At 42.1% G+C, this 23,579-nt stretch overlaps 1 protein-coding gene across 1 annotated transcript; it reads right to left on the bottom strand.

Annotated features, from left to right (window-relative positions):
* Window positions 1-1,145: 1,145 nt before the first annotated feature.
* PCF11 (PCF11 cleavage and polyadenylation factor subunit) lies at window positions 1,146-22,359 on the bottom strand. The gene is made up of 16 exons (XM_083884937.1): window positions 21,891-22,359; window positions 17,057-17,182; window positions 14,610-14,798; window positions 14,034-14,225; window positions 12,183-13,291; window positions 11,733-11,922; window positions 10,995-11,628; window positions 9,433-10,907; window positions 7,982-8,069; window positions 7,137-7,256; window positions 6,486-6,594; window positions 5,148-5,331; window positions 4,582-4,737; window positions 3,447-3,539; window positions 2,866-2,901; window positions 1,146-2,273 (listed from the first exon to the last, which is right to left on the bottom strand). The coding sequence occupies exons 1-16, from the start codon at window positions 22,077-22,079 to the stop codon at window positions 2,064-2,066; spliced, it is 5,100 nt and encodes a 1,699-aa protein (XP_083741063.1). The 5' UTR covers window positions 22,080-22,359; the 3' UTR covers window positions 1,146-2,063.
* Window positions 22,360-23,579: the final 1,220 nt, after the last annotated feature.

Raw genomic sequence — 23,579 nt, 5'->3', positions numbered from 1 at the left:
GCGGGGCGGGGATGGAGCAGGAGGGGCCCGGCCGCGGGGGCTGCCCGGGGCTTTCTGCCATTCCAGGGCTACGGCTGCACGGCCTTCCCCGGGAGAAGTGCAACGAGTACCCGTTCTCTTCTCGGAACCCCCAGTGATGCTCTGACCGAAATGTATTGAACCAGCTTGTGCTCTGGGTGATCGGACTCCAGACACTTTAACCTTCTTTTCTTTCCTGCAGTGACGTGATCCCGCTCCTCAGTTCCCTTGTCAAAACCAGCCGGTACCCTGGGGATAAGCCGGGTTCCTTTGATGGGGAAAAAAAGGACCCTGTATTTCCAGAACCCTTCCCAGTCAGATTTGCAGGCGTGCAGTGAAAATTACATGGACCAAGTGAACTTAATGGAGCCCATTTAGAGCTTAATTATCCTTGTCATTAGAGAGCTGTCATAAAGCCTATTTCTGCAACTTATGGGTCTCTTTTTATCTCCAGCAGACGAGTAATTTGTTCCTTTTCCTGAACAGCCTTCTGCATATTTAAAGACATCACGTCTCTGCCCAGTCTCCTCTGAACTTCAGTTGGTGTGATTTAGAACCTTACAGGACTCCAGGACACAAAGCATATTCGGGCCAGGGGACCAGGCTGCATCTCTGCTCCAGGAAGAGGCTGGAATAACTTACACAGGAGTAGCTCCCCACAACAGAGCCAGAGCCACACGCACCACTGTATGGACTGACACCACCCTGATCTGTTGTATTTGTTCCTCTGGACTGTCTCTAATTAAACAGCGTTTTAAAGTCTGATATCTAGAACAGGGCAGGCTCACAAACACAGTTTCAACCTTAATAGAAGAATCAGAATATTACTTGCATCTTAAAAACTGCAAGAAGACTGGGTGAACATGGGAAGTTTATGCAGCCAATATTTCCTGCATGGCTGATTATTTCTACTTCCACACTAAAGGGGAATTCTGACTCCCAAGTATTCCCACTGCAAGAGTCACATGCTAGGACTGACACTGCTTTTTGAGTTCTAGTGTTTGTCTTCCTCCCAGCAAGTTAAAAAGACACACTGTAACTAGCAGAGTGACTTTACAACTTTATTTCCAATCCCACAAACGTACTAGCCACACAGACCCATCACTGAAAGAAAGAGACTCACACTCAAATATATGCTTAGTTTTATTTATAACATTTAAGAAATATTAACATTTCAGGATATCTGGTTTACCATCTAAGTCCAGTCATAAGCAACAAAAAAAAAGAAAATGTTAACCATGTTTCAAATGAGCATTCTTACATTCATTCCCCCTGTAACGTAAAGAAAATTCAGCTTTATTAAATTTGTGTTTGACTAATGGAAAAAAAAATCATTAAAAAGTCTTAACTACCAGGCGTCCTGGTTTGTTAATTCTTTTGTTGGCACTTGTGTTCATCACAATCAAGCACTCCAGTTGGTTTGTTAAATTTTCCCCTTCTACCCAGAAATGTCTTTTTGTGAGTTTTTTGTGGATTTTTTGGATTTTTTGTGGATTTTTTATTATTTTGTATTGTAATTTTTTTAAACATCTGGATATGTAAGTTTGTTCAAATAACTTTAAAAAGACAAGGAATCTAGGCCTGTCTGAGAAGCTCCTTCCCTTGATAACCCACCTATAGGATAACTGAAGGAAGAGACTTGCTTGCATTTTTCTGAATCTTATTAAGCAAAAATTATTTTTAATTAATTTTAAACTGAAAAAAGTACAGAAACACTGTCTTTATTTGATGGTGTGCATAAACATTACACTCCATATATAGCAAAAATATCTTTTATTTATAATTTACATTTCAACAAGTGAAAATTTTACATTTTTACATATACCATTAAATTTTCACGCATCTACAGAACTTTCACACAATGACACCTGAAACTGTGCAGGCAATAAGAAATTTCAAATACAAAAATGTATTTATTAACCAAACAGTAGTTGAGGCCCTGCCTCAGTTGGACATTTTTATTCATATAAAAAGTATTCGCCTTCCAGAATTAACACAGCAGCTCTTCTGTAAAAAAAAAAAAAAAAAATCATACCGCAGTTTATTTAAACAGACTCCTCAGGTTCTGTTTTGATTTCTGTAGATGCAGGTGTGCTCTCTTCTGCACAGGCAGGAGGGGTGTCATCAGGTTCTTCCTTGATTTTAGGTGAGTCACAGGACTCCTCTGGTTCTTGTTTAACAATGTCCAACATTATATTTAGTGGATTTTCCGAAGGAGTCTTGCTGGGAGATGGTGTGCAATCAAATGATGATGTCTGCAAAGTGAAATCAGTGTAGCATTAGCACACTAAAATAACCATTTTTAGCCTCTTATTCTTGTTGCCTTTTTCCAAAATGCAAATATGCTGATGGTTAGGCACTCAAAATCCAAACTTCTATTTTGTCAAACTTTCAAGAAAACAAATTCATTTTTTTAATAGCATCACTTTTTTTCCAACTCCTTTGAAAAGTATCACCAAGCAGTGATGAAATGCTTAACACATTCCCATGAACTGTTGCCTGCTATCCACTCTCAGGACAATTTTAACTCCTCAAGCATTAAAAATGTCACACACACCCATACCAATCTACTCCATGTTACAAATTTCTAAGATTACACATTTTACTGTAAATCCATCAAATCTTTGGTGGCTTTGTTTTATGGCACACAAGCTATCATGGTACATCACAACCACAAATGCATCATAGCTAATTCTGTATTATAAACTTGCCACACCCAAGGCCTCCAAGTCTCAGGCAAGAGAAATGGGCAGCACATACTGAACACGTTTGCTTCCTGCAAAGTCAAGAGATCAAGCAAACAAACTGAAAAGAAACTGCTTCCAAAAATGTCAAGGATCCACTTACATTCTGGTAATCTTCATAACAAGATGGATGATAAATCTGAAAAAAAAAAAAAAGTTATACATTTAAATATGTAAAAATAAATTATAGCAGGATTACCAATAATGAACTGAAGAACATCTATTACACATTATCACATAATTCACCTACAGAAACTATGGTCTGAGCAAGCTAAGTATGGTGTCAACTGTACCTGAGACAAGATTTTGTGATGTTTGCTTAGGAAATGTTATCATACAGAAGGTTGGTAAGTGCTGGGAATTACAGAATCCTAGTGAGTGCTGGGAATTATCTGTGCACAGCTGCATGCAGAAATAATTTAACCCATACACAGAGACATCCATTTTTCTTGGAGTACTGCAGTGTAAAGGAGGGCTAGTGAGCCCATAGCAGTGACACCAGGATTTCAAGCACTTCCAAAGGCAGAGATATTTATGTATTTCAAAGCCAGGAGAACTACACTAGGAATCCTTCAGGAGAAACAGAGCCCTTCCCACCTCCTCCTGTTTTTGGTTTTTTTTTTTCTGTAATTCTTCAGGGATTTTACTATAAATTAGTATCACATGTACATAAAATCAGATTACCTTTTCATCTACTCTGATAGCGTTCTTCAGGTGCCACTCTTCCTCTTCCTCATCCCAATACTGTTCAAATTGTTCTTGGCAAATTTCGCAGCTCTGAAAAGTTATTGGAATAACAGAAGTAAATGATGTTATTGCAATTTGCTGAACACATGAAATTCAAGAACTCAGTAGGAGTCCAATAAGGTTCTTTTAAATTAAGTATACTAAGTCTAGAATATGATCTTTCCTCCACACTTTAAAAATCACTTTAATAATTAGTAAACCTTAATTAAAAATTAAGTATGGTTTGCAGACAGAGAAAGGATTGCCCTCTGGCCCTGAATACTCTTTGTCACTTGAGAAAGGTAAGCTGTGCCCCTTTAGCTAGTCAGTCTGCAAAGCATTTTGTAACAGTGTAATGCTGTCTTACGCTCATGTAAGATAATCCATTACAGCAATTTAACTAGTTTTATTTATGGCATTGTCTTAATTCTTCCCCCTTAAACTGCAATTTCAACTTTTAAATGGAGTACTAACATTTTTAGTACTTTTGTGAAAAATTATCAACCCAGAACAATGCACAAAAGGTGCTTTTTAAAATAAAAAAGGCCTTTCTGGATTCATAGCTAGTTTCTCAGAGACTTAGCACATAAAACTAAACTGTAATTCCAACAACATTTGTATTTCATTATTACACCAATTCATCTACCAAAATACAGCTCTACTGGTTATTTTCAAATTATGGTATTGCCTATCTGCTCCCAAAAAAGGAATTTTTGTGTTTGAAAGTACTAAAACCCCAGTAAATCCTGTAGTTATTTGAACGACAAATGACCATCAAAGGACAAATGGCTTACTCTATTTATGTAAACATTCAGCCAATTAACACACTTTGCCTGTACCAATTTTGCTAAAACCACAGAATGCCAATGGTGTAGATTTTTTTTAACTACAGGTGGTTAATACTATTCCTGCCCATGGGAAGCAACCATTACATACACAAATACATGACCTATGGAGGGGCTGCACAAAGCCCCAAGTACAGTATTCCAGTCTCAATTCAGTAAAAAGAATACAGTACAAGCCTTTGAAATACTAGATTCTTGTTATCTGGGCTGATAACTAGATTCTTGTTATCTGGCACGCTGAAACTTACCTCAACTGCTCCAGCTGGCCCAGCTGGGACACTCTGAAACTCCTTCTCTTTCGCAGCTTCCTGCGTCTTCAACACAACCTCTTCATGAGCTTTCTCGAAGAACTGGCTTTTAGCACGCTCCTCTAGATCTGCTATTTCTTCAAATTCAATCCAGTCCTAAGGAAAGTTTTCATTCTCACTCACACATCCCAAAGTATCATATTTAATAAACTTACTTTGTTAAAACTAAAATATTTCCCACATGCAACATTAACACAGTGTACTCTTTCTCACAATGCTACACTTCAAAAACTCGTTTTCCAAAAAAATCACTATCCTTCAAATTCCAATCTCAGTGGAATGAAAACAGTACAATAAGCAGCTTTAAACTGTTTATTGTTCATCACACAATGGCCTTTTGTATTCTGACAGGCATTCACAGACTACTTGAGGTATCTAAGACATCACTGTTTATCACAGCCAACTCCTGCAATGATGCAAATTTCAGCTGCAATCCCACAGCACATGCAGGAGTAAAACACAAAATTCAGCCTGCAATTTATCCACACAAATACTGCATTACTTACCGTTAAACTGTAGTACCATCTCCTGTGTGTAATTTTTCTGCTAACATCTTTTTCTGTCCGGTTCTGGCGATAATGCCAATCTAAATGATCCGCATAAACATCTGTCTGTGAAGTAGTGAATCTCATTCCACAGGAGTAACACTGAATTCCAGTGTACAGTCGATTTATAACACTATCATAACGCCTACAAAGAGAGATTAAAAAAAAAAAAATCTTAACACTTCTTTAAAAAGAGACAGTAAGAAGTTTCTCAGTAAATTGAATCATTTGCCTTCAATGAAAGGGGAAAAGCATCGACCTGCTCCAAGTACACAATATGACAACATTTCATCCTGATTTTCACAGCACAATCAACTTAAAACATTCAAAAAACAATGGGCTCTTATTAACAATTCATGAGAAATATGTTATTGTTGTGCCTCATTCCTACTAGCTTTTCTCACCTAATAATGCACAAATAGCAATGCCTTCATTTGGCCCAGCTTTACAAGCTACCACCAAAGTGTTAAAATTAAAATTATAGAATGGTTTGTGTTGGAATGGATCCTAAAAGACCATCTAGCTCCAACCCCCCCACCACGGGTAGGGACACCTTCCACCAGACTGCTTAGGGCCCCATCCAATCTGGCCTTGAACACTTCCATGGGTGAGGCATCCACAGCTTCTCTGGGCAACCTATTCCAGTGCCTCATCACCCTCTCAGTAAAGAATTTCTTCCAACTATCTACAGTAAGTCTGTTGTTCAGCATAAGACCATTTGCCCTTGTCCTATCACTACATGGCCTTGTGAAAAGTCCCTCTCCAGCTTTTGTAGTCCCCTTTAGGTCCTGGGAGACTACAGTAGGGCCTTCCTGGAGCCCTCTCCTCTCCAGAATGAACCACCCCAACTCTCAGCCTGCCTCCATAGCAGAGGTGCTCCAGCCCTCTCATCATCTTTATGGCCTCCTGTGGATTCACTCCCAACAGGTCCGCGTCCTCCTGGTGCTGTGGCCCCAGAGCAGCACTGCGGGTGGGGTCTCACCAGAGCAGAGGGTGACCCTTGACCTCCTTGTCACCCCAGCTTTTGATGCAGCCCAGGCCCGGGCTTCACTGCCTATCACAACCTTAGTGCTTAAGTAACAACACACACCTTTGTGTAAAGCTAAGTTTTCCCAGGTTAATTTTTCATCTTTTTCCTTCCTCAACTTCAACAAGGCTGACAACAAACAATGCAGGTTTAACCTCCTCTGACTGACAAAGTGACAGATAATCTTTTAACAGCTTTTAACTGTCTTGGATGAACAATCCAGCTACTGCCACGTTGTTATTCCTACTGAAAGCCCATTCTACTATACGCACTGTCTGAGTTCTTCAACTATGAAGTTAGTGAGGTCTGGAACATTTTGATCTTCATTCTGATCATCATCTTCTTCTTCAGCAGTTGGCTGGGCTGATGCTTCGTTCGCTTCTGAAACCATGAAGAGATTATTTTATCAAAATTTCAGTTCATCATGAGAACGAAACTATGTACTCCTAAAAGTATTGGGTTGTTTTTTTTTTCCAAACATTATTAATACAATTTGGCTGTGGTCAAACGCAAGTGTTTAACAGCTATATCAGTCATCTTCTGACACGATCAATAGAAAGCATAAAAGAAAGTAAGAAAGAATTTCAATTGGGGAAAACAGTAAAAACAGTATTTCATGTCAGCGTTTGGCAATAAAGTTCAGTCTTCATAGACACAGATATATTTCAGAAGATGAAAAGACCTTGATTATAATCAAGAACAAGTTACAAAAGCACAGCACCAAAGACAAAACTGACTGCTCTGGATAGCTGAAGAGTAAATTGAACAAGATACTAAGAATTTACTCAATCATATGCACTAAATTCCTTCCCAAAAATAGAGTTCAGTTTAAAAAAACCATACAGGACTTCACCGAAGTTTGTATACTCAGATTTACGCTTGAGCTGTGGAAAAACTAGATAGAACATAATAAATCTACATACGTGCTGAGGTGGAATCCGTTTTAGACAATTTGAGGATCCCTGTTTTCAGCAGTTTAGCAAACAATTCATTCACATCAACCTGTCCAAGGTGGTTATCAGGATATGAATGGGAAAGGGCTCCTGGGGAAGAACACATATATTCAAGGTGGCAAAAGGTTAGCATCAGAAATCAACTTCACTTTTATCTGTGTATTTCACAACACAATTTTCCTGCTTCCACCCATTTATTTCATTTTTTTTGTTACAAATTATTTACCAACTCCCTGCTTTATCTAGTTTTTGGCTGATTTTTTCCCTTGCAACAGGGAATCTTTGTAACAAGATTTTCCCTCCTTCATAGTGTATTCTGAAGTGCTGTCTAAGCTGGCTGCTCACAGACAGATCTCTACTGGATGGTGGTTCTTGAAATGCCATGTTGTCCTGGATCCACACTTGGGTATTTCATCACACTCACTCTACTTCATCACCTTTTATGATGTCTTTCAAGGCTTTCTTTACTAACCACTCACACTAGAAATGTCTGCACACCCCAGCACAGCAATCTAGACCTACAGACTGACGCCTTCCAGAAAAACAGATCAAAACTACTTTTTTGGTTTTTTCAGCACAACTTTATACCCAAACCACATGGTTAATGAAAACTAACAAAAGCCTTCAGTGTTTGAGAAAAGCTCCTTAAGAGATGAAGGTGCTACAGACACGACATCTACAGCCACACCTCACTGAGGAGGCATCCCTTAATCCACACAGACCCAGTAAATCAGAGTATTAAAAAAAGGTAATTTTTGTGGCCACCACTGAACAAACAATCCAAAAGAAATAAAAGGAATTCTACTGTTACACACCTGCAGGGTTCTGGACAAAACTTCCAGGATTTGGCAAATACTGCTGACCTTGGCCATAAGGTCCTTGTTGAGCAGACATGAGAGAAACCTGTGAAAGTAAACATATAAATAATCTTTGTATAATAATGTCATTATAAACTTACTTTTCACATTTTATTATTAATTTCTAGATGCTTCTCAATAATTCCACATATATGGAACACCTTCCAGGAATGAACCATGTCAGTTTGGTATTGGGCTACCTTAACTCTAACTCTTTTCCCCATTTTCATTTTATTAGGAAAATTCAGAATACATCCTCATCTTGACTAATATTAAAAAATCAATCAAACAACCCCCCACCACAACACCTTAACACCTTTCCTTCTATTTAACTATCACATTTTCCAAACACAGTACTGCCTTTTAAATCGCTCATGTTCTCCAAAAGAGAGCTCCTCAAGAAATTCAAGAACTCACAAATGTCTATTAATAAATGCCACAATTAATTGTTAGAAAGAACTGAACCAGCATTCACTACAGACATTTATCTTGAAAGTAAGACTTTTCAGCACATCAGCTACAGTAAGCTGTAAGTAGAAGAACAATCTTTATAACACACTTGCAATAAAAATGTTAGGGTTCTTTTTTCCTAACTGGCTGCTGTCTGGATTTACACACTGTTTAGATTTTATCCCATTGGAGGTCTGCAGGACACATTATCTGCTTTTGTACAATCAATCAGTTAACTCTTCACATTCACTTCTTATCTCCCAAAATGAAAAATGCTTTTTAAAATCTCTACTGCAAGGAGTTACATCAGTGTCACCACTGTGAAGTATAATTTCCTCCTTCTGAAGAGAGCATTTCCAAGAGGCAACAGCAAAGACAACTGAAACTGACAAAGCAAGATGGGTGCCAAGAGAATTTTAGAAGACAACAGTGCAGTTGAGCAAGAAAGTTCAACAATGGCCCTATCTTCCTCAATTCCCCCAAGTTATGTATATCTCTTTAAAACTGGCTTCTAACAGTACTAACCGCTGCAAAAAGACAACTATTATTTTGGTCCAGTCTAACTTCACACCTCTTAGAAAAATTAATCATGTATATTTCACTTACATTATTTTTCATGCCTTATAGAGAATTCACTTTTGTTTAAATTTAATGAAAATACCAAAGGCTTCCAACTACCTGTTTTTGTTCTAATGTTGAAAATAATTATTTCAAAGAGATAATCTGAACTATGAAGTGATTGTGAAGATCCACTGCTTTGTCTAGTACTTAAAATAAAATTCTTGAAACACAACAATGCATGCCCTTCTTAAACTACCTAGTGATTTTTTTTAGTTTGAAACTGACTCTCAGCCCGCCAACTCTTCAGAAAAATATTCCATTTTTCCAGGAAGAAATCCTGCTAATTCTCTAACAAAAACACTGCTGCAAGCAAAGTATTTCATGCAGTCAGCTCTTACCTGATTACTTCCCATTGGCATATTACTGAAACTTCCATATTGAGGACCCTGGAGACCTTTTTCTTCAAAGTAATGTCCAGCTCCTCTCAGTGGGAAGTTCTGTGCTCCTGGGCCAGCTGGCCCATTGAAATTTGGTCCAGGCGAACCATCAAATAGATCAGGTCTCTGGAACTGCATTCCATGAGCTGGTCCATTGTAGCCCTGGCCAGGATGATCGACGAAGGGACCACCTTGTCCATATGGCGACATTTCTAGTCTTGAGGCAGGATGGTTAGCTACATTTTCAAAACGTGCACCCTGAAGGCCAAGGGGTAAGTCAAACCTAGAGGCTGGCTGGTGAGGTCCATCGAATCTTTGAGGTATGGCTGTTTCAAATCTTGCTTGTGCCTGCTGGCCAGGTGCCAACCTTGGACCAGGCTGTCCATGAATTCCATCAAATCTTTGCAGGAGAGACAGCTGTCCAGGCTGACCATCAAATCCAGCTCCGTGACAGCCATCAAATCTCGGCCCAGCCCGACCAAGAGGACCATCAAATCTAAGTCCACCAGCTCCCTGGTGGACTGGTCCATCAATCAACCTAGGACCCAGACCTGGCTGACCACGTGGTCCTTCCAATCTCCCACCGCCCGATGGTCCATGTGGCCCCTCAAACCTGAGCCCACCACTTGATGGTCCATGTGGCCCCATGGGCTGACCATGTGGCCCCTCAAATCTGAGACCACCACCAAGCTGTCCATGGGGCCCCATTGGCTGTAAATGTGGTCCCTCAAACCTGAGGCCACCCCCTGGTTGACCATGAGGCCCCAAGGGCTGACCATGGGGTCCCTCAAACCTGAGGCCACCCCCTGGTTGACCCCGAGGCCCCATAGGTTGACCATGAGGCCCCTCAAACCTGAGACCACCCGAAGGCTGACCATGAGGACCCTCAAACCTGAGACCAACTCCAGGACCTTCAAATCGGGGACCACCTACAGGCTGCCCTGCAGGCCCCTCAAACCGCAGTGGCCCAAGAGGCCCCTCAAACCGCAGGGGACCTCCTCCACCAACCTGGCCGGGGGGTCCTTCAAACCTCAGGGCCCCTGCCAGCTGCCCTGGTGGCCCATCAAATCTTAGGGCTCCACTTCCCCCTGCTCCCGCCAGAGGTCCATCGAACTGAGATGCACCTGTGCCCACCAAAGGCCCCTCAAATCTCATAGCAGCCTGTCCAGCTGGCCCATCAATTCTGGAACTTGAACCAGCAGCAGGACCATCAACAAAAGGACTTCCTTGTCCATCTACCCCAACCCTTGCAGCAGTCGGTCTGGGTGAGCCATCAAACAGAGGTCTGTCTTCCATCAGTGCAGTTATCCTCTGCTTTGCTTCAATACCTCCAAATCTTGATCCTGGACTTTCTGGAAATGGTGCTTTCTCTGGATCTTCATACCTGGCTCTTTTGAAACGTTCAGTGAATGGTGACCTTGGTTCCTCTCGAACACCTAAAAAAACCCAGAACAAATCACGTAACCACTCGCTAATATATTGTCAATTACTTAACAGATATAAAATAAAGTAAAATCACTTACCAGCTTGCCCAAGCAGCTGTCTTTCCTCACGATTATCAAACCTACAGATTCCATCTCCATCAATTTTCTGGAACTCTGCTGTACTTTTCCCCTGTTGTCTGAGAGCATCTCTAAATTCATCTGATTCTCCCCAGCTGTCATAAGGATCAGAACCTCTTGCTCCTTTAGTAGGACGCTGGTCTTCAAGTCTTCGTCGACTCTCAAGTGGTGAGAGGTTTTCAGCAAAAGGTCTTGTAGTGCCACTTACAGGAGAGTGCCTCCTTGATCTTTCTGCAAATGGTTCTTTTCTGTCAAACTGCACCCCCCGCTTGGCTTTTGCCTGCTCACATTCTATTCCAGAAAGCAATGCATCAGGTAAATGATAATCCAAAATATCATCAGGATCCAACAAATCAAGCCTTGACAATGAATGCTGAACTTGTGTTCTTTTTAGTTTAGCTTTATGTTCATAATATGTTAGTTCTGCATCCGATAGAAGAGGTTTCTTTTTCAAACCACATTTTTCCTCTGTAGGGCTATCCCAGACATTACATCTGTGCTTTCCTTCCTGATACTGGAACAGCTGTCGGATCTGATGAGCTACCATGAGAAACTCATCTTGTGTTATTTCACCAGATGTTAAACGGTCATTAGCCTGTAATATAAAGTTTGAATTCAGACTTCCAAAAGGAGAAGAAAAAACCCCATACCTGGGACATTTCTATAAAGACAGATATAAATACATATAAATAATATTACCTTCTTAAGTAATTCTCTTTTACTTGCAGATGTCAATTCTTTGGGAATCTGTAAATTGGCATCCACACTTAACCGGTGCTGCTGCTTTGGTGCTCGGGGTGACAGAATTCCTTTACCAGCAGGCCAATTTTCCCGATGTCTTTGGTGAGGGGATTTAGCAAGTGCTTGGTGTTCATCATTCTGCTGTGAGCTGAAAACAAGAATATACTTTAAATATGAATTATTTTGTTATTCAGGACATAACAGTTCCTACCAGAACTGATCATGGCAAAACATCACTATCACCTTAGAATCTAAGTATGCATCATCTCTGTTTTTCACAAGTAGAAACAAGTTAAACCTATCAATTTTAACAATCTGAACACTGCCTCTCAAAGTCAACTATACTGAAGCCAACAGAAGAATTTCAACTGACTTCACAGAGAAGTTGTTTAAAAGATAGTAACTTACTTTTTACTTTCTTCCCAACCAGATTTCCACCTCTTGCCTGATTTGGATCCCTGCCAGTTTTCTGCGTTCTCCTTCGGATCTGGAGAAGCTTTTGAAGAGTGCTGGGTGGCTGTCTCTTGGGGTCTTTCTTCTTGGGCTTTTTTCAATCTCCTTGGATCACGCACCTCTTGTTTAACATTTCTCTTATTAGAATTCCTTTCATCTCTTGCTGCTTGCGTGCCTTCTTCAACATGAGACTGTTTAGGGCCTATCTGACGTATCTTTCCAATTTTAGGAGTTGATGAAGTAGGAGATAAACTCCTAAGTCTTCTTTTAGGTGATCTCCTCTCTCGTCTTTTTGGAGAATGTGTAGATGGTGATCTTGCCTTTGGAGAGCGTGATCGTGACCGTTTTCTACTGCTTGATCTTCCTTGTTTTCCACCCTGTTTTTCTGAGTCCTCCGTAGTCGTGTCTTGTTTCTGAACAGCACCATTAATCACTTTATTTCTGCTCCCCACCGGTCTATGTTCACACGTCTTATGCTCCTCCTTCTCCTTCTTCTCTGTACTTCTCCTCTTTTCTTTGACCTCCTCTTCCTTCCCCTCTGACTTATCCTGAAGATGTCTTTTCAGTCTTGGATCCCGCTTACTGATGTCAGAAACCTTAGTGCTTTCACATTCCTGACTTTTACTGTCTTTAGTATCAGGCAGCTTATTTTTCAAAGGGGATGGTGATTTAGATTTTGCTTTGGACTGTTCAAGTTCTTTCTTCTGTGTTTTTTCACTTGCTTTTGATTTTTCTGACTTTGTTGAGCTCTGTTTTTCAGCCTGTGCTGTTTTGTTTCCCTTGGTCTCAGACTGACTGGTCACACTCGGTGAAAAGTCTTTCCTATGAGACTGATCTTTAGTGTGAGAAGAATGTTGACCCATCCTATTAAGCCGAGGATCCCTGTTCACTATTTTGATATCATGAAGTGGAGGACTTGGAGATGGTTTGATTTTTTCAGATTGCACAGCAGTCTGATGAGGTGGTTTAACTGGCATATGAGGTGTGGGAGACATGTGTTGCTTGGAAGGTGCTGGAACCGAAGCTATACTAGATGACCCCTGCTGAACACTAAGAGATACAGCCTGAAATTGGAAAAAATCCAGCGTTAATCTGTATGCCACAACTCCTACCCAGAGGCGCTAATATTCTGTCTCAAAACCAAATTCGTAACAGTCATATCTTGAAAGTTATGAACTTCAGCCATTTAACTCAAAGTGACCCACTAATTGCTAATTACAAGCACTAAAATAATGCAGTGCCATTACAAATCAAATTAAAATACAATGCAAAAAACAGTATATGAAGTAAACACTGCAAAATATGTAACTTTGGCACACGTTCCAATTACAGTGTTAGCTTTCCTATATATTCCACATGCTCCAGGCAACTCAGCTGCCAAGTATCCTATTTTCACACTTCAGTTCAAAGATGCTTTATTTTATATTGTCAACTGCCAACACAGCAAGACTTCCAAGAAACTGACTTTGTTTACAAACAATGAGGCTCCTTTGTTCCTTAGGAACAAACATATTTGAAACAGCCCAGCTTGCTGTCAGCTGCAAGAGCTGAAAGACAAAGATCATCCTTCTGAAGAAAAATTAAAACCAAACCAAGAATTTCACTTTTTTTACATTTAAGTGTAATACTTAAGGGTTCAAAAACTGTTCAGGAACCCCAGATCACCTTGCATTGCTCTGGTAGTCCTAAAACACCTACACTTGCCTAACATGAGGAAAGACCAATGGTACTGTACTTACCAGTACAGCCAAGTACTCTCCAAAAGAGACCCCCAACTATGAAAGTTTTATCAACTATCCTACTCACCAACTGTGCTTTTGTCTGCTCCAGCTCCAGCTCTAGCTTTTTTTGCTGAAGTTCTAACAACTGCTTTTGCTTTGCAAGCAATTGCTGCCTTATCAGTTGCTCCTGTGTCAAATTCTTTTGTATTTCAGGAACAGCTGGAGGAGTAGAGGCACCAGAAGTGACAGCAGAGGTAGGTGCATTAGATTCCTCTGGCTAAAAACAAAATAAAGAAAAGTTACATTTAAAATCCTAATGAAATCAACTAAATCCATTTCCTTTCAGTGTTATCATGATCCAATACTGGGGCATAGTCCATACCGCAGTTACAAACTGCAATTCTTTTGCCCCATTATGATTTGCCTGCTTTGACAGGTGTAGAGAATCTAAAATAAATTCCTCTATGTTTCAAAACCTAGAATACAATTTGTAAGTAAAAAAACCAAATCCTTCAAATATTCTGAATTTGTAGATTTCTCTTACCTGTTTACAAAGGCCAGATACTTCACTTTTAATATTCTAAATTGTCAAAAATCAGCATACAAACAATGAAAACTACACATATTACCATCTGTTCTTACAGAAGGCAGAAAAACTTACCGATTTATTTAAAAACTTAGGATTCACATGGATGCTAGAAGTATTCACATTTGGGGGCAGAGGTTTAATTGGCCAGGCAGGATCTAATGAGTTGACTCTGACATCAAGTGCATATAGTTTCTTCAAAGGAAAAATATCATCCCATGTGGAGCGCAATTTAAATAAACTTTTCCTAGTATTTTCATCCACCTAAAACAATAAAACAATTCTATGGCTTGTTAAGTTAATATAGAACAATTTCTTAAACTTTTCTGTAGAACTTAAGATTTCATTCATTTCCTATTTCTATCTTGCCATTTCAACATACTGAACTTGCTACACAAAATTTATGAGCAGTGCAGACCACACATCTTTATCAACAGGATCAGTAACAGAAGCTCAAATGTAGAACTGTTGTTTCAAGGCCATTTGAAGATTTTATTGTGTATTACCATGCTCTGAGAATTTTCTTTCAACTTTTCCATTAGCAAAATTCTCATTTTACTGGCCCAACTTCTGTGGAAAAAAATACAGTGACAAAAGTATTGAAAGGCAACAGCCTCTGAGACAATACATTATTCAAGTGTTTGTGCTGGAGTATAACAATGACAAACAAATCAAGAAAAAACAAACTCAGAAAAAAAAAGTGTTTTGCTCAGCTGTTTAGTCACTGAAGGATTTTTTTCCCAACAAATGCAATATAACAAGTATTAACTAAAGTGAAGTCAATTATTATTCTGGTTCAGCTGCAGAATTAGACCCATCTATGTATGAGTCAGAGATCGAATGTACTCGTAGGACCAGAGGCCCATTTTATCTCTTTATGAACAACTGGATTATCGCATGGCAGCTAAACTAGAAATTTGTAATGAAGCAAAATTTAGCTCATCTCATAACTTAAGTGGCTCAATTAAACAATAAATAAAAAAACATTAGAGGACAAAATATATGCAGCTGTCCTAATTTCAACATTCAATTCAACCTTTAAGTATTGCCCATGTAGATGACTTTGCTGCCATTTTCAGATATTACACCTAGACAGAATATTCTGGTAAGTTTGGAGGTTCTTTCTGGGTAAGAGCAGGAGCTTCAACAGAAGTAATTTACACTTAGTAATTGGGATGATGCCTCTATACAATTTTCCATGAGAGGCTTCACTGAAGTTCACTGCAAAAATGTGCAGGAATAACTGAGCAAACAGTTCTGACTTCAAGTGTCTAAAGATACCTTAGTGACCATTTACTGATAAAACCAGATCTGTAACAATGACTGTGCTGGAATTCTGCTCACATCTTTTAACATGACCCACTAAGCTATTAGAAATTACTGCCCCTTTACACATCTAACTAGTACACATTAATAGTTCTAGTTAGCTTAGTAGCAAGTTAACATATAAAACTCTGAAGATTAGTTCTTATCCAGAGCTTCACTCAGCTGCAATCTTAAAAGCAATTCAGTAGAAGAGCATTCACAATTTAACACCAAAAAAAAAGTGAATCTATCTCTAGCTGCTCTATACACAGGAGTTTACATCTTCTACAGTCATGGTAACAATCTATTCCCCACTTCATCATGCACTTTACATCTGAAAACCATACATAAAGCATACTGGGATTTCAGATGCTTGCTGATATGTAATGATAAATATGCAAAAGCTTCATTCATCTCCTTCTTATGAAACACCACTTTCTTGTAATGTACAGGAAACCACAGAAGTTAACCCTCCTTTTCTGATCCAACTTAAACCTGTTCAAGTCCGGCCTTTCAAAACCTGGACTTTGACATGCTTCTCTCACTGAGGAGTATGCACAATTTCACTGGGCTTCAAGATTAAGTGCCAGAATTAAAAGACATGGTGGCAGCTTTCAACGTTGAATGAAATTAAAACACTTATGTGTAATACAGTCACACCTTTTAAGGTCCTTCCCCCACACAGTCGCAGCATTTTTTTCAGCTGACAGACCACCAAGAGAGAACCAGGTGTTAGTGCTACTTCCTCTTGAGTTTAAGCATTCATTCTGCACAATGTGAATTATGTAAATCAGACAAATCTAACTACAGTGGAATGAGGCTTTGAGAAATCCACAAGAAAATGATTCTCAGCCTGTTCTTGGCATATGGACTATCTTAAAAATAAACCAACGATTTGTAATTAATTAGTCTATACATTACAAAAAGTCCATCCAGCTAAGCCATCAATAATCAAAACACTCTTAGTAAAATCTTGCCTGGACAGGAAAGCTACTGATGTTAACACACCAAATTAAGTAATACCTTGCATCTTTCAGCTAACTTACATGCTTGATAGCAGAAGGAGTAATCTTTCACAGTATAGATATTGAGATTTATAAAAACCCATCAATTTGTATAGTTCACCACACAGGAAAACCCAAACCTGAAAGCACGTACTTATTTTACCAGGAACAAATTTTGCTTAGAATACAGTACTTTTCTGAAAGTGTATATACCTTTTCAAATACACAAATAAATGTTGCAACTAGGTTTTTAGTAAATGCAGTAAGATACTCTCTTCCCACATTCTTGACAATGGAATCCATTAGGTACATAACGGGTAGCTTCTCTGATGCAGGAGCCTGGAGTAATAAGAAGAAACTGAGAAGTTTAGTACAACAAAAACATACTTTAACCTTTTCAAATAAAGGGATTACCAATCCCAGAAATACAGACCTCTCCTTTTGGTTGCCACTATAAATACCAAAGGAATTGGTTTGGGATTTTTGTTTATACAAAAACTTAATCTGAAAAATGGACACTCAGTTCAAAGTATACTGCAGTGGGTCTATCAAAAAAAAAAAAAAAAAAAAAAAAAGGAACCCCTTATGTTAATTTGTTTGTGTACCAAAGCTTTGGAAAAAGGGGGGAAAAAAAAGAGGAAAAAAGCTCAGGAGACAGTATTGCCACTAGTGTACCGAGTGTAACCTTTCCATTGAGGAAGTAACTTAGCAGGAAACCATCGTCAGCACTTCAAGGAACTTCTAAAAATCGTTTATAATTCAAACCTCCTGGACGGATATTTCTGGATTTCGCAGAACACAAATTAGACTTCTGGCAAATAGCCCAAGTCAGAGAACTTCTGTAGCTGTAAATTTTATGTTGATTATCACAGTCTTTCGTAAATTACACGTAGAATAGGTTGTAATTATTTCACTGTAATCCAACCGGATAGAGCAGAGAGTCCCATTCTCTCTTGGCACTTGCAGATGGTGACGATTCTGATTTCCAGAGTGCATGCAAAAACACAGTCAGAACAGAGTTCAAAAGCCAGTCAAAACTCAATCATCTGGTCGACTGGGAAAATGCACAGACAAGCTCAGGAACTGCAACCACCATTTTCATAGAAGGCAATCTTCTTCTGGACACGGCTTTGCTACAGGAGGCTTTTTTTGTTGTTTGGTTTTGGTTGGGGTTTTTTAAAATCCCTTTTTAAAACTCGTACCAAGTTTGTGCAATAAAAGTGTGGTGACCCTGGACTGCTACAGTAACTTCCAATTTACAGAAAGCAGTACTGGACCAATGAAAGTGATTTTAATGCCTGTCAGTGGCTTTCACAAAGCAGAAGGCACAGCAAAGTTTAAAAAAACATCAGCAAGTACATAGACTTGTTGAAGAGGATATGAAAGACAACACAAGCAGTGTGCATTGACCATGATCCCCTTGGAAGAGCATCCACTTGTAATACTTTAAGTTCCTATTCCCCATCTGGTAAGCTTGGGATAAAAGCAGAATAACTTCACTCACTACTCATTTTAAACAGAACAGGCTACTGGATTAATTCATGACCCCTTACTTCGCAGGCCCATTATCAGACAATCATGTGAAGTGGTACCGTTTCACCATTTTAAATTCAATTCCTTCCCCTTTAAGGTTCACAGAAGGCACCCACTCCACAGTATTTTTATAGGGGCAATCCCAGTGCTTCCTCACCCTTAAAAATGTACTAATTTACCATGACCTGAAACTTATTATTGAAGAGGGCAGAACTCCTTGTTAGTTGGGGGTGGGAAGGTAGGGGGGGTGTTACTGCCTTCCAACTGGGAAAAGGTAGAAACAGGCAGGTGATGCATTTTGTACATAAAAAGATAAAAACCCCAGCTAAGTTAGCTAAAACTAACTGCAGTATATTAGAAGCCAATCTCACCCTGTGAAGTAATACTGAACTGTAAACAACATAATGTGCAAGTGCTAGAAAAAAGCATCCTTAAGTCCCAGACATAAGAGACTGTGGATCTGCAGCTATGTAAAATGTCTCTGGAATAATGGCTTCTTCTTTGAAGCAGTCTGCACAATAGCACATTAAAAACACTCCAGTTCTGAGTGCCTTCCTTTGTAACAAAATGACCGTGCATCATTTCTGACTTTTAGTCAGCTGTATCAGGGGCACAAAGAGCTGTCCCAGAAGTACCTATGCCCAAGAGCTACTCCGAGTCAAATTCTTCCATTTCACCAACGCAGGCAAGTAGCTCACTACACTTGGCTAAGCTGGAAGTTTGAGATGGTGGGGAACCATTAGTAGCAAAAGCACTGAAAAAAAGTTTTACTGTCACTTTCATCATGCATCAGACTGTTAGGGCAATCACACACAGAAACACCAGCATCTAGGTAAGGGAGCCAACTCCAACTATGGAGCACCATGAGCAGCTCGGCAGGTACCCTGCTTCAAATATAAGCTATTCAGGTGTCGCAATTTTAAGAAACATGACTTAAATATGGTTGGAATATTTAAGTCTTCTCTTCTGACAGTGTTTATTATGTCAAGGTATCTAGCACACATTTCAATAACCACAAAAGGGAACCCCACACCGGAATGCATTTTGTTCTCAGGTCTCTGCAAAACCCCCAAGCAAGAGATGCCCGCACACACTAATCAAAAGGCAGGGAGGCGCCGCATAATCACCAGAAGGCAGAAGAACACTAACTCTGAGCTCATCAGCATCATATTAAAGACTTTGTTACAAAACTCCCACTGTTCCTTCAAATAACGTAGGAAAGCTATTGTTGGAAATGTGTGGCTCTTTTTTATTAGTTTCCTAAAAGATTTCAAGTTTAAAATAGTATCTGGCAATTGAACCCCAAGTCACAAACTTGTGAAAAAAATTTTTTTTTTTTTTTTAAAAAAGCAACTTTGTATACAAAATGGGTCTTGGAAACAAATTCTGCACTATACAATGGTAAATAAAAAGACAAATACATATTTCACACTTTTTATTTACAAATTTTATAATACCAGACACACATCTCAGAACCATTTATTAAATTGTAAAGCAGACCACTCCAGTTTTACACTAAACAGACTGTCTCCAGGCAACACTTTTTAAAAGTGGCTTAGTAAAGGAGATCATTTTCCCAGAAACAACTAAAAACTTGCCTTGAATAAACTACAGTCATAAACAGTAACTAGGCAAAACTAACCATTGATACAGGTTTTAAGACATCTTTTAAAAAACCCCACACTTCAGGGCAGGTTCTAAATCACCCAGAAATGAAAAAAAAAAAAAAACTTGACAGCATTGTTATTCATCACAAATCATTTTATACAAATCCACTGCCCTTTAGGAGATATAATGGTGAGAGCTATTAGATTATGAGGTCACCTCCCCAAGGAATGGCAAAACTCAGCCACTGGCAGCATTTAAAACTAGACTGGAAGAGGTCTGTGGCACACTAAAGACACCCTGCATTGACAGAAAGATAGATGAAGTATCTTAAAAGATGTTTCCCACCCCCACCATTAGATAGTACAATTCTCACCATTATAAACCACGGTTAAAGCCAAAGAAAAAAAGCCTTTTAAACACCTGAGATCAGAGGGAGCAAGGGAAACAACGGGGGAGGGGTGGCTGGCACGAATACGGGGAGTGGGGGACTGAAAGAAGAACCCCTTTTCTTCTAAAATGCTCGGTAAAAAGGTGCTGCAAACCCCCATGCATGTACAGTGGCTGACTGATGTCAGCAACTGCCTGGGCTGGGCTCAGAGGGAGCCTCCTCTTTCCCTTTTTATATCATGTGTCTTTCAGACGCCATGTTAGGCTCCTACAGGCTGCTGCAGTTTCTACCGTCAGGAGAATTTCTTCTACCACATCCTCAACCAATAAACTTCTCTAGCCAAAATAAATTAAATACACACACAACACTAGTGCTACTCGGGGCACGTATCGCCTGAAATCCAAATAGATTATCCCAAGCCTACAGAATTTTCTCTAACGAGGCAGAGCAAAACAACCCCCATCACCACCAGACACACTTCTCTAAGCGAAGGAGATGATCACCTTTCACCCACAAACTTTTTTACGATATAAGGGAGCCCCCACCCGTCAATTAATCTCTCACAGGGACCGCACTGGGGAAACAGCTTTAACTTATACTTAAATGTCACTATACTTAGCTTTCAGTGGCAGACAATTTGCGTTCTTAACCTTGTATTATAACTTAGCCTTATATTCCTTTTAAGCTAGCCTCAAGAAAAACCCAACTCTCCACGAGATCTCTCCAGTCAGATCTTCTCTAATAATTGCGCTATCCGCCTACGGTGGAAATGGCCTAATTCCAAGGGTTCGGTGCCCAGACTCGGACACGGAGCGAGTGGGAAAACCCCGCTCGGAGGGCGAGGAGAGCAGTGCCCAGTCACCGCCGGGCCGCCATGTTGTGCCTGCTCTTTCCGCGGGGCTCACCGCGCCAGCCACGCTCCCTCCTCCCGCTGCTCCTCCTGGGGCGACTCCCAAAGCCTTCCCTACTCCCGACAGGGTGCTGTGGGGGCTGCTCCCCTCCCTCGAGTCCCCTGCTCCCTGTGCCATGGGGGGGGGGGACAAGTAGCAGCAGCAGCAGCGCCCTTAAAGCTTCGCGATGGCAGGAGGAGCCCCCGCCCGCCGCCTCGCCCCGCTGCTCCCTGATCCCAGCTGAGACACGCTTCCCTCCTCCGCCTCTTTCCCCCACGGCGACCTCCAGCCTCCTACACCCCCGTCCTCCCCCAACTCCGTCCAAACCCTGTTCTCTCTGTTCGCCCCCTCACTCCCGCACCCTCCCCGTGCCCCCCGGCACTGCCTCCTGGGCCCCCTCGCCCCCTGCCCTGCCCTGCCCGGCCGTGCCCGCCCCGCCCGAGCCCCTCGCCTCTCTCTGGCCCCAGTTCCCGCTCTGACCCCCGGCCCTGCCGTGTCCCCTGCACCGCCTCCGCTCGGCTCCCCCCGCCGGGCCTGTCCTGCGGGCCCCCGGGCCGCCCTACCCCGCTGCCCCGGCCGGTCCCCCCAGCAGTATAGGTAGGAGTAGTAGTCGGTGGAATATAAAAACCTTGGCGATTTGCGCCTCGATCAGGGAGACGATGTCCTTGGCGAAGGGCACGTTCTCCTCGGCCAGGATGGTCAGCATGTTGATGTGCGGCTTGCTGTTGAACGTCAGGTCCTCCAGCGACGACTGGTAGTCGCGGCACGCGTCCTCCCGGGCCTCGCTGCTGCCAGCGCTGCTCTCAGGGGCCGACATGCTGCTCCGACCAGGACCCGACCCACCGACCGACAGCCCCCTCCCCGCGATCCCCCGCCGCCGCCGCCGAGCGATGCCGATGCCGCCCCCCGCCGCTGCCGCTGGGCTCCTCTACCGCATCCTCCACGCCGCGGCTCCCGCTGGCTGCGCTGCCGGTGCCGCCGCTCCTCGGGCCGCCGCCGGCTCAGTCTCCGCGCTCACAAAATGGCGGCGGCGGGCACGGCTCGCGAACCGCTTCCCGCAGCCGTTGCGTCATGTGAAATTGTGCTCGGGAAAGGGGCCGGCGCCTTGGAGAGCCCCTTTTGTTCGCCGGACGCGCCCCGATTGGCTGGCGTGCCGCCTGCGCGGCTCGCCATTGGCTCGCCCCTCTCCACGGCGACCTCCGATTGGCTGGCACCGCCCTTCCTCCCCGCTGACGGGCTCCTGCGCCCGAGTCCCGCTCTCGCACGCGCGTCCCGACTCGCCATTGGCCGCATCTCCCGTCCCACCCCGCCGCTTCCTCCCGCCTTCCCGCGCTGTCCCGAGCGCTGATTGGTTCCTGGGGCAGCACCGCCCCCTTGGGCCCGCCCCGCCCGCCTGTGGCTCCGCCCCCAGAGCCCCACAGAGGAGCGGCGGGAGGGGCGGAGGGGCCGCTCCCGGGGGCGGATGTTCCTAGTTCCGTGGGAAGCCACTCGGCGGGGAGCGGTGGCCGTCAATAAAACCACCAGAAGTTCCACCTCAGCATGGGGAAAAACTTTTTGTGCGTTGAGGGTGCCAGGCTGCCCTGGAGACATTCCAAAGCCTCCCCCGGGGCGCGTTCCTGAGGCCGCCTTGGTGCGGGGCTGGCACAGGTGGGCTCCAGAGGGCCCTTCCAGCCCTGACAGTCCCGTCATTCTGTGACTGACTCGATGGCCTGGCCAAGCGGCCCTGCCTTCCCGTTCTCTGATGCCATCCTCCCTTTAACCTTTGTCCTCGCCCCGGTGTTTCCTGGTCTGCGCAGCCAGGAGCCGCAGGAGAGAGCCGGGAGAAGGGGGAGCGGGAGAAAAGTAACAAAACCTGCCTCGCTTTGGTCATGAGATTTGCCCAAAGGTATCTCTTGGAAGTGAAATTGCTGGCAAAGCGTTTTGAGGTGTAGCCATTCCTCCCCCCCACACTCCATACTCCCTGGTAACTGGAGAACTGTCAGCATTTGAAACCAGGCGAGGGGTGAATGCTTCATTAAAATACACTGCTTAAAACACATCGTGTGGGATCGTGTTTAAAGTGCAAATTACGGATTTATGTACATCCACACATATATGTATTCTGCAAATTTAGTAAATAAATAGTAAAAGCAATCCTGCCACATTTCTGACAAGAACTGCTGCTTGTTGTTTTACCTGGCTAAAAATTTTAGTTTCTGTGTTCATGTTTACATTCCGTTTATGAAAAACAGGGAAGGAGGGAACAGGAAGTGCAACAGCATCTTCTATTTGCCCGTTGAATTGCATGTTCGTGTTTGTTCCTGTAAGCCCCAAATGC

The sequence above is a fragment of the Zosterops lateralis genome (assembly GCF_965231275.1).
Source record: "Zosterops lateralis genome assembly, chromosome: 2".
Lineage (NCBI taxonomy): Eukaryota > Metazoa > Chordata > Aves > Passeriformes > Zosteropidae > Zosterops > Zosterops lateralis.
Note: the sequence above shows the minus strand (reverse complement) of the source record. Positions and strands in the feature narration are given on the sequence as shown.